Source organism: Chaetura pelagica, unplaced genomic scaffold, assembly GCF_000747805.2.
Source record: "Chaetura pelagica isolate M959 unplaced genomic scaffold, ChaPel_1.0 scaffold121, whole genome shotgun sequence".
In the NCBI taxonomy this organism is placed as follows: domain Eukaryota; kingdom Metazoa; phylum Chordata; class Aves; order Apodiformes; family Apodidae; genus Chaetura; species Chaetura pelagica.
Window position 1 is genome coordinate 2,060,515 of NW_009954546.1, and position 12,264 is coordinate 2,072,778.

Here is a 12,264-nt window from a genome sequence, read left to right on the forward strand (position 1 = left end):
CTGCTAGTTAAAGTGAAAGGTAGTCTTGTAAAGGATAGTGCTGGGAAGATGGAAATACATGTACCCAGTGTTTTTTAGTGGAAGAGCTGCATAATGATCAGTCTGGGTTCACTGAGAATAGCAATGGTAATAATGAACTTTTCTGTTTTGTCATTTCTGTGCCCTGGGTGTAGTGATTCACTGTGATACCACAAGTTTCAGAAGCAGTCATATATGTGCACTTATTCAATATAAGTACGTAAATACTCAGGAAAGCAATAAGTAGAAATGTTCTGAACTCTCCTTTACAAATATCGACTGCAGCTTAGATTGTATTTGCTTTACCAGTGGTTTAATTCAAAGATCTTTCCATTGACTTAAGTGAAGTGACTCCAGATTTATATCATGTAACTGAAATAATAACTTCTCCCAGGATCAATAGGTGATGTTTCCTATTAATACACTGCCCTGGATGTTAAACAATCACTTTACATTATGACAGCAAAAAATTGAGGTTGCAACAAAATTGTTTGTAAACATAAAACCATTTTTCTTACCATTTTGTCTTCCTTCCTACCCCACCCACTTAATGTTTCTAACCCCACTTGTGACATCCTGCTTAGCTAATTGCTTGTTTAAAGAAGGTAATTAATATTTTAAACACCAGATTTATTCTACCACTCCTTTCAGTAGCTGTAGAATTAAAATATTATCTAATTTCAATTGCTGTAAAAAGACTGACATTTTATGAAAAAATATTTTAAATGTGCAAATAATTTTAAAAAGCTATTAAAAGTATTCTGATTAGTTTTCAGTTAGTCCTTGCTTTCTACTTTTATACTGTGCATATTTAAATTTCTGCAGCTCAGGGAATTCTTGAAACTCAGAGCCATGTGCTTTACTTTGAAAAAAAAAAAACACTTCTTTTGGTTATGTCTGTAAGTTTCAGTAATTTTATTAAATTCTTACAATTAAGTATGTAGATTGATACAAATTGTAGACAAAGGGAAAATGATATTAATATTGTCAGAAGACATTAATAGACAGGCCTGATTCTTTCTGTGCTGGAACATGATGTCCTACTTTGCTCTGATAATGTGGTTGTGGATTTTTTTATTTATTTATTTATTTATTTTTTGTATCATCCCACTTATAAGCCAAGGTGTAGAGGCAGTACATCTACCCATCCAGCCTTTACCCAGATGAAACTGAGTGTTTCATAGAGGAGGATAATTTTGCTTTTCTCATCCAGAATGATCTGCTAATCAATTTCAAGAGACTCAGAACTATTGCACAATTGCCTTTATGCATAAACAATGTCATGCCATTAATATTCTACCTGTATTCCACTGTTGCAGAGAATAAATATTAAGTTCTGATTGCAACATTGTGAGAGATTTAAACTCACTTAATAACATTACTTATGGGCAAAATTGGATTTCCCATTAGTTGTGCTCATTCGCCCTTTGGATGCATGCTTTGAAGGACTAATGATACTCTCTATATGGCAACTAATGTATCCATATGACAGCTAAGGTTGTATTTGCTCAGTTCTCTCTTTATTCAGTTTAACTATAGAATTCATATTAAGGCAGAAGAGAATTATGTTTTTGTGTTTTTCTTACATACTCCTAAAAGTAGTGACCCTTACTGTAAACTCTCCATAGCTTTGGTTCACAGTGTTTTAAATGCAAAACTTAGTGGTTATCAATGATGCACTTAATAGTACTTTCAGCTTTAGACTCACATGTGACTGCTCAGTGTCACATCCATCTGGAAAAGACACTTGGTATATAATTGTTCTATATTTTCTTGATAGACTTGCTCCTGCGAAATACTGAAAATCCTATTGAAATGGTTGAGTGTTACAACCTCCGGTTAAACTCAGCTTTTTCCCAAAGATACCTCCAGGCAATTATGGGATCAGACCATAAAAAATGAGTTAATCGAATGTACAGTGTATTTTAGGAAGCAGCGTGAAAAGCAGATGATGTATCTATACTTAATATGTATTACAGAATCTATTTTATCTAACCACAAAATCTCCATAAACTCAAAGCAGAAACCTTTGGAGAGCTGGTATTACTCATGGACATAAATTCAGAAACTACATACAAAAGGAAGAGATAGTCGATCAATTACTAATTGTTATTACTATTAGGATGGGAATAGTATTTTCCTCCCAGACATTCTGTGTATGGAAAGATACTAAGATAATGCGTGCCTTGCTGAGGGACTACACATTCATGCCTGCAGGTGGCGAGCAATATGTACAATGCACTTTCAGTCTATTGATCCTGCTGCTATTACCATCTTGTATCGGTTTGTTTTAACAAATAAGTTTATTAAATGTCACACAGAGTCCAAGGCATGGATGCTTATGTGCTTGTTGCTATTTATTTGATTTGCAGATGAAATTCCTACAGTGGTTGGGATCTTTAGTGCATTTGGCCTTGTCTTCTCTGTCTCCCTTTTTGCTTGGATCTGCTGCCAGCGTAAATCTTCCAAATCCAATAAGACCCCTCCATATAAGTTTGTCCATGTTTTGAAGGGGGTTGATATTTACCCTGAGAATCTCAACAGTAAAAAGAAGTTTGGAGCAGACGATAAAAATGAAGCAAAGAACAAGTCAGCGATGCCAAAGAGTTCTCTCCATCTTGACCTGGAGAAGAGAGATCTGAATGGCAACTTCCCCAAAACAACCTCTAAAATCCAGAGCTCTCCAGATCTTGAAAATTCATCTCCTAAGCATTTTTCAGAAAGGAAGAAAGATTCAGTATCTCCTGATAGTTTAAAATCCATCACTTCTCTGTCATCTGAAGATAAACAAGACAAGCTAGGAACTCTCTTTTTCTCCTTAGAGTACAACTTTGAGAAAAAGGCATTTGTAGTGAACATCAAAGAAGCGCGTGGGCTGCCAGCAATGGATGAACAGTCAATGACTTCTGATCCCTATATCAAAATGACAATCCTGCCTGAGAAGAAACACAAGGTGAAAACCAGAGTGCTGAGGAAAACTTTGGATCCAGCTTTTGATGAGACTTTCACGTTTTATGGAATCCCATATAGCCAAATTCAAGACTTAACACTTCACTTTATGATCTTGAGCTTTGACAGGTTTTCCAGAGATGATGTCATTGGAGAAGTCCTTATTCCCCTTGCAGGAATTGAACTGTCGGAAGGAAAGCTGCTAATGGACAGAGAGATCATCAAAAGAAATGTTAGGGTAACATATTTTTAATTTAAACTTTAAAAGTGTTGAGCTAGTATTAGCTATGATTCTTGTGTAATGCTGCTGCCATCTTGGAAAGGAAAGGGAATGAGCTTATCATGCACGTGATTGAGATTTTTTCATAATGGCAGTATGGGGAAGCAATTACACAAATGTAATGAAAGAACATTACAATAAGAGTATTTCAAGAAATTACCAATGTCTTAAACTCTACTTGCTTATTCAGTTGGCCCCGCAGGTTTGAGTGGACCCCTTTACATTAGATCAAGAGGGCTAAATTCACATACACTTTCTTTCAAATTCAGGAATTTAAAGTGTGATATATTATTCCTCTCTTCCTCTCTCTTTTCTGTTTGATAACATTCCTTCTTAAAGCTTATTGAAATCAATGTGTATCTTTCACTTCAACTACACAAGTAGATTCTTAAGAATGCAGGTACACTTTAGTTAACAAATTGGAACCTCCTAGAGACTACATTGTTGATGCAGTAGCAAGTTCTTATATTTCAGTACTGTTACTACCTTCTCAAGAACTGTGACACAGGCTGCAGCCTGTGAAGAATAGTAGCACACCAGGGAGAAACCAAAGCCTTAGTGAAGTCAATGGCAAAACATACACACTTTACAGGGCTAAAAATACTTCATATCTTTTTGCCTAATTTCAAATGCAATGATCATTTACAACCATCGCAGCTGAGTGGCAGAAATGCACATGCATCACAGGCATTTCTCTTAATCTCTACTAAGGATGTAGAATGTGTATTGACTTTCAATTTGATTGTTTTCAAAGAGCAAGCATGCTGCCAAATCAAATAAATGTCTACTGGTCAACATACCTGTAACTAAAACTGTTATTTTGCAATTCTATTGCTATATTATGATAACTGTGTCATTGATAGTTTGAACATATTGGGTTTCTGGAATATAAGGTATTATTTTTGCTTCTTTTCCTTTTCTTCCTCTTTTCTGTGAAGTTAACTGCTGCTACAAGTTCAAATACAGTAATCATAGAGAAAGTCTTTGATCTCATTTTTAGATGTATTTCACAGCTTTAGAAAGTGTCGGGGATGAGATTTCACTAACTGGATGAGCCCATCCTGTTGAAAAGCATTTTAATTAAGATTTTTTAATTTACCTTTTTTTTTAATCGATATATCTTTTACAGAATTTTGTTTTGCTTAAGATCCTTTTCATCCACTGAGATTTTTTTCTGAAGATGTAGGGTTTAAATTCTAATTTCTGAAGTTAATAATGTCATGCCAACCTGTATTTTCATTGATTTATTATTTATTTTTGTCCAGTCTGACAATCAAACATAAAAAGGGTTATATAACTACAGTAGAGGGAAATTATATTTGCTGTGTAAAGCAGCATAGTTCCTTAAGCTATATCCTTTTACACCATTTCAGAACATACATTTATGTGACATTTTATAAGTCTTCTTAATTCTGGTTTAAAGCTTAGTCAAGACAATTGTTTCAAAATTTTATTATTTATTTTTTTTCTGTCATTTCCTCAGAAATCATCTGGGCGTGGAGAATTACTGATCTCTCTCTGTTATCAGTCTACAACAAACACTCTCACTGTGGTTGTTTTAAAAGCCAGGCATCTACCTAAATCTGATGTGTCAGGATTATCAGGTAATGGTTTTATTAATGAATATGCCCAAAGAATCTTAAAAAAAGGACAGAAGATACCTGAAATGTGGCATCTCAAAGACTAAAAAAAGCCCATGGATTCAGAAATAGAGTTTCTATTATTTGCAACCTATTAATTTTATTCATATCTAGGTCAATATTTTATTTTTTAGGGTATATATTTTACAAACTTGTTCTTCAATCACGTTAAGAAACAATGACATTTGTTTAAAAAAACAACAACTAAAAACAAAAAAACCCACCCACACACAAAACAAACAAACAAAAAAAAAAACAAACCCCCCAAAAAACCCAAAAAACCAAACCCCAAACACATTACATTGGAAACCAGTAAGTTTTGTGATGGTCTTAAACAGAACCCATCTGCCATAAGTATGGGATGCTGCTGGCAGAGACTAATAGCTTTTATTTATGACAGAAAACCCCAATAGCTTATTTATAGAAGAACAGTATTGAGTGAGATTATTATATGATTTATTTCAGCTTAGCACCAAGAAAAGCAGCCAGTTACATTTGTGCTGAATTTGGCACACTAACTCTAACACTTACTTGGCAAGGTGAAAAGATGGACCCTGCCAGTGCTGTAAGCAGGTTCTGATATAAACCCCATGCTTTATCATGAGCTGTACTTGGAGTGTGCTAAGAAGAGGCAGTTTTTGCACTCCCTTTTCCTGGTCTTGTGCCATTTTGCATTCAGTGGAATCTCCTTTGAAGCCAGTACTAAAATTGCACTTAGATGCACACTAATGCTAAGTAATATAACAACAGAATAAATTGTACAATATACGAAGGGTAAGACAACTCCACAAAAAGAAAGTACACAACAAAGAACTATACAAACAGTAGCGCATCTTCTGTAGATTATGGAGAGGATTGATAATCTTTCACTTCATGGGATTTTTTAAAAATGAAGTAGTTTTGGGAACCACTGACTCATAGTCACTACAGCAACTAATACAGGTTTTCTACTTCTCTCACCAAGAACTTCTGCAACTTATCTAAAATGTTAGCCCATACTGGATCCAGTGCAACAAAACTATAGATAACTTCCATTTACACGGTGAAGCTCCATTGAAAACCTCCTTTTGATCTCAATTTTATTTACATATCATAAGGAGAAAGGATATAAATGGAACCTGACTAAAAGAGAGAACGCACACTTTTAAAAATCAGTCATAGCAGATGATGGAGGTTTCATGGAGCTGGCCTGACAAAAAGATGATCACAATGGACCAAGTCTGACTGAGGTTCACCCAGCTAGCAGAATAACTGGAAAACAAAAGCCCTCCCAGTCTCAGAAGCCACCTGGACCTTATAGCACATCCAAATGACACATTTATTTCAAGTGCCTCTTATGAGTAAAGCTATAAATTCTGTTCACTCTTTCTGCCTTCCCTCAGTACAACCTTGCTAACTATAATAGAAATATAATATCTGCAAGAGATACAGGCAGCCATGCTACATCTGCTACCATGCTACCTAGTTCTTTTAGACAATTCTTCATTATTTGCTGCTCATCAGCAAGGCCAGATTCGATAGATAATTGGGTGTCAGTAATATACTGCACTCACAACAATCCTTATTTCCTCTGTGATTTTTGCCTCAATGCAACTTAAATCTTGTAGAAGGGCAAGGATGAAATTGTGTTTCTATGGGATCAGCTAAACATTTGCATAATTCAGTTTCCTTAGAAGATGTGAATTTTTTAATCAGAAGCTGTTCCATTCCCACAACCTTCTTGGTTTGCTTGATCACTAATGTTAAGATCTCCCACTAAACCTAATAAAACCAAGAGGGATAATCTAGAGGCCACAGTCAGTTAATGCTCTTTAAACAGAACTAACAATAATGTGAATCCACTGATGGGATATTGTTCTTGGTGGGTTTTATGCTTACATGGCATATGCTCATTCCAAAGCCAATTAACATTTTAATTACATTAAAACAAAATTTTTAAAGGTTTCTTATGGTGAGAGTATGAAAGTGAAGAGGTATTCTATCATACCTTCCTGCTGTTAAAGTATTGTCAGCACAAGGCAACAAAAAGCTTTTTTATCATTGGACCATTTCAGTCTGATAACTTTGTCATAGAACTTCTAAATATGGTTCAGCCTTCATTTAGCTTTTTAAAATAAGTATTCAACTATTCTTGATGTTTATTAGCTGATTGTTTACATAGACAATTTTTTTTTTTAATCAGATTCAGTAGAAAGGATTTCGTACTGCTTATTTACACCATAAGAACTTAGAAATAGATTCACATTTGAACTAAGTACCAAGGTACTCAAAAGGAATTATTTTTAAAGTATTATCTAGAATTCCCATGAAGGAGGAAATAGAGCCATTTTTGAAGACAATAGCAAAGGAATCTTGTAATTGTTGAATAATTATGAGGAATGTGAACACTCAGAGTTGTTTGACAGCTAAAAATACAGCCATTTTCCCTTCCTTACTTCAGTAATAGCACAGCACATACATAAAGTCAAGTAAAAATCCTAACAACAAAATTAATCTTAAATTTAAAGTTTAGTCTTAAATTTGTTCAATAAAAATTGGTGGCTGCAATTTAATCAAGCCAAATAACTTTGATAGAATCACAAAATATATTAATAGCATGCATCTATCCATTCCCCAACAAGACCTTATTTTCTCCTTTCTGAGGCTTTTCTTTGCATGAGTCCTATTGTTGCTAACAGTTATCCCCTACTGGTAGAACATGTGAAAATCTGATTTCTGTTTCACATAAATATGTAATGGTAAGTATTTGTCAGAGTCCATTAAAATTTTGTGTATCTTCAGACCACCTCTGCATGTACTAGAGATGTTACTGGGATTAGTGGACTGCAGGGCAGGATTTATCTCATTAAGGATATACCTGTATTTGATGAGATTAATCATGCACTAAAGGGACAATCGTGTTTCCATCTTTGGTGACTGTAAAGGAAGCTCAAAGGGCCTAATTCAGAAGTAAACGCAAACATTGGATGAGATTAATCTTTAATAACTTGAAACATCTCCTTATTGTGATGTAATTCTATTGCTAAAGTATGACATTTACAATTAACTACATCAAGGAATTTCTAAACAGTACTGTTCAGTAGCTGATCTGTGCTTTTGCTTTTAATTACAGACCCGTATGTCAAAGTGAACCTGTATCATGCTAAGAAGAGAATTTCTAAAAAGAAAACCCATGTGAAGAAATGCACTCCAAATGCAGTGTTCAATGAATTATTTGTCTTTGACATTCCTTGTGAGGGCCTTGACGATATCAGCATTGAATTTTTGGTTTTAGATTCAGATAGGGGGTCAAGGAATGAGGTCATTGGCCGGTTAACCTTGGGATCTTCAGCAGAAGGAACAGGTGGAGAGCACTGGAAAGAAATTTGTGAATATCCTAGGAGACAGATTGCCAAATGGCATATGTTGTGTGATGGTTAGCAGCTCAGAGAGGGGATGTGACTTGAAAAGCTATGTATGTTTCCATAGGCAAGAAGTAGCTTTTTTCTTTGATATTTATAATTACAGGCTTGTAACAACCATTTATTTTTTTTTTTAATTTTTTTTTTCAAGGGGGCTCTGGGGAATAAAAAATGGATTAAATTATCAGAACAGAAGGAAACTAAAGTTTCACCATAAATAAAGGAATTTGTATTACATTAGAATTTCACCTAATTCTGTAAGATGCATATTCTTCTGGAGTTTTAATAGTCTGAAGATTTTGAAGCACTACAAACTTTAGTAAGAACAGGCTATGTTTTATGAAAAAGTTACTGGAAGCATTATTAGTACTGTTATACAGAAGAAGATAACCTCATTAAAATATATCACTAAATATAGAAAAAAAACCCCAAAACAACACAACATACCTGTGGCTTAATGGGGAGGGGACTGCGTCTGTGAAAGTCACAGGGAATGAGGGTGAGTAGGAGGGGAGTTCCTTCTGTCCCTCCATCAAAAACCTTCTATGAAAATTCAATCATTATTTTTAAGTTTTTGGTTACTTATACTTTGATCGTCCCAAAGACTGAAGAGATTTTTAGCAATTTGCTTTACATACCACATCATGTGCAATTAGTTGTTTTATGTGTTAATACTGTATAATTATTTACAGTTTACTTTTTAATATGTATGTATATAATTTGTTTTATTACAGTGACTGAAATAGATACATTATTCAAGTCATCAAGTAATTTAACATACATTCTTTTGTTAAAAAGGGCTGCTTTATGGGTGACTGCATATGCTATAGTGTAGCTAGAATTTGGGATTAGATATGGCTTGCAGTTTTTTCCTCCAGCAAGGACTTAAGTATTTCAAGCCATGGGAAAGCATTTCTGTTGAGATGAGGTAACATGCAGGACATTACAGTCAATGACCTTTCACCAATTATATTTTAAACCAGTCAGTAATACTTGAAGAAAAGTAGTTTCTTCTTTTGTTTTCCTTAAAGAACAAAAGAATGAAACAGAGAACAAAATCTTATTCTGATGTTTAACTTTATGAACTCTGAGTAATACCATCATAGTCAACAAGACTACTCTCCACATAAAGATTTTAATGCATTTTTAATCTATTGCAGGATTGGAAACAGAGCTCACATTACAATTTATCCAATATTATGTTAGACAAACTACTTGGAAAGTGCATTTCACTTAGATTATGTGCATTAAAGGCCATTACTGATTGTACTGAAAATTGGTGGCGGTAAGGGAAAATAACATTCTGATTTCATGTTAGTTTGACATATGTATGTTTAAACTTAAAATTTGCCAGGCTGGGGGATCATTATATGTAACATAAATAATACGTAAATAAAACATTTAGATCTGTGAAATTTACTCTTGGTCATGCCAGATAGATTTTTAGGCTGTCAGAACTAGAGCACAACTATTGGCAGATTATTTCCTGAGGTTTGTACACTGGTTTCTGATATACAGTTGTTTTCAGATATCACTCCTACATAATTTTCAGTTACAATATATAGGAAGAAGAATATAATGATGTTAGTTGTTGATGTAAGAAGGATTTAAAAAGTGAAAAACCGTTTTCAGTATTTTCGCGTATGTCATTTTGTCATGTGTAATGCCACTGAAGTGAATAAAACTTTTTGGGGATTAACATAGTGCTCAATGTGAGTACAGGTAACAGAACGAGCATGTCACGTTAAAAAAAACACATACATTGGATGTCAGATTATTTTCATGAAACAATAGATCCAGGTTCTATTTGAAACTGTTGGAGATTTGTTGTCAACTTTACCTGTTCTCATATGGCTAACTTATGTTTGCAGTAAAGGACACTGAAATATGAAATATGCAAGTAGATAAATAGTACTGGAAGAATTCTGTTGAGGCTCTTCCAGGTTTTGTGTCGGTATTTTCTCCAGTTTTTGAGAATGTGTTTGATATAACAGTGTTTATAAATTTCTGTAAAAATACATTTTCAAAATAACATGAACATGCTTTTTATGATAATGCTCAATGTAAAAAATGTGCTTATTGTATGTAAAAAGGAGAGGAATCTTTTTTTGCTTATATGTTTAGACAGCTGATTAACTGCTTAAGGGCTAGTTTGCCAGCCACATTCAAGCAGAGCTAATCCAAAGCCACCCAGTCAAAGGAAAGATGCCCACAGACTTCAGTGGGGTTTGAAGTGCAATCACAGAGCAAAGCTCTTCCTATGTCAACCCAGCAATGCCAATAAGATCATGGAAAAGGGGATATACTGTTTGATCTTATAGCAGCTGGGGAACTTTAAGTCAGTATCACACAATCAGAGTTGTTTTATACTGAAAGTGATTGCATGAAAGACAGTGAGACAGCTTGTAATTATGAAAAAAAAAAAAAAAAAAAAAAAAGGTTTTGTATATTAGCCCGTAAGTGGTACATTATCTCTAAAAAATCAGATGACAGGAGTTGTCTGTCTTCTATGGACAAGAATTCTGACATTAGTAGAACAAAAAATCAAATTCATCTTTTTAAATTAATGATGGGATGTGATTACCTATCGTTTTGCATCCAACAAGTCGTGATCAATTATTTTTTTGTTTAAGTTCCTGTAGCAGCTTGAGGGTCAATATTTCTGTCAGCTAAATGACAGTTGTTGGGGGGCAGGGAGGTAAGAATGGCAAAGGGAAGCAAAGAAATTTTTATTAAACCTAAAAAACCCCTGTACATAGAATTTTGGTTTTCACTTAAAGCAATGTTTAACTTGGAAAGTTGAGTAAAGACGACTTGTAACACATCTGTAAACCAGACAAGGCAGGAGCAAATGTGGACCTGTACTGAGACAAAAAATTCTGCTGTTTTATAAACTATTCAATCCTCATTGTGAATATCTTGGAACACTGTTAAGGATACTGTACTGTATTAAACATGTAAAAAAAAAAAAAAATGTTTGTCAAAGTAGCTTACAAAAATAACTCCTTGAATGGGAGATTATCTATGTCTGGAGAACTGTCGTAACTAAATACCTGATTCCTTATGGTGTTGTAACTTAATAGAAGCTATTTGAGAGGAAGCATGGTGTATGAGATTTTGTAAGTTATTTGTGCTGGTTCTGTATGTTGTGCCATGTGTGTAAGACAAGAATAAACTGCTGCTTTCATTCATCCCATCCCAAAACAATTATCCTACCAATGTATCTTTTCAAGAGATTTCTGCTATTTTTGGTATTCATGGTCTACTTTCTTATGCTTCTATCAAAAAAAATCTGCCTTGCAAAGTCTTCCTCTTCTTATGGAGATGGATTAGACTTGTTCTGTCAAACACTATCTGGGCACATGATGTGTTCTTTACTTGTAGCTTCTTGCTGCATATTTACATTTGTCTTGAATTGTAATGTACACTCAAGCTAGAACCAGAGAAGTGGCCCATGACAGAAAATCTAGCCTACATAGGTCCTATAGGGACTGACAGCACAGATGTAAACAGGAATGAATTCTGTCATATCAGGTGAAAGAAGTAAAATACAAGTCACATTACTATTGGAATTCTGGTGCCATTCCATTTGTTTTCCAGAAGCAAAAAATAGCCCTTGGACACTCATGCTGTACTATTCCTACTGCCTTCGATGTATGGAAGTCATGTCAGGCACCAGCTTGTCAGGTGAGTTTGGAGGTTAAGGTAGAAAAAGTGTTCCAAATGTTATACAGAAATACAAACTTTGCTGCTGTGGTCTTTAAGGTTATTAAGAGTATTTTATCAGCACAGAACTTAAAGTTAGGGAAGGAAGAAGGCGGTTGCAGTTGGGATATAAGCTGGTATATTGTCTGTGGAAAATCTGTCCCCAACACAAAGGTATCAAGTGAGAGATTGCTCTCTTCTATCCTATGCAATTCCTGCTTTTTTCTTCCTTGCATTGTATGATTATCTTTAAACAGCACTGATGCACATG

At 34.6% G+C, this 12,264-nt stretch overlaps 1 protein-coding gene across 1 annotated transcript in view; it reads left to right on the forward strand.

The window, feature by feature from the left end:
• Positions 1 to 8,695, forward strand: part of SYT4 (synaptotagmin IV) — a 9,741-nt gene extending 1,046 nt beyond the window's left edge. The window contains exons 2-4 of the mRNA XM_010005039.1: positions 2,390 to 3,205; positions 4,731 to 4,851; positions 8,000 to 8,695. Of these exons, the coding sequence (XP_010003341.1) occupies positions 2,390 to 3,205; positions 4,731 to 4,851; positions 8,000 to 8,307 (1,245 nt within the window). The 3' untranslated portion in view covers positions 8,308 to 8,695. The remainder of the gene's footprint in view (positions 1 to 2,389; positions 3,206 to 4,730; positions 4,852 to 7,999) is intronic.
• Positions 8,696 to 12,264: the final 3,569 nt, after the last annotated feature.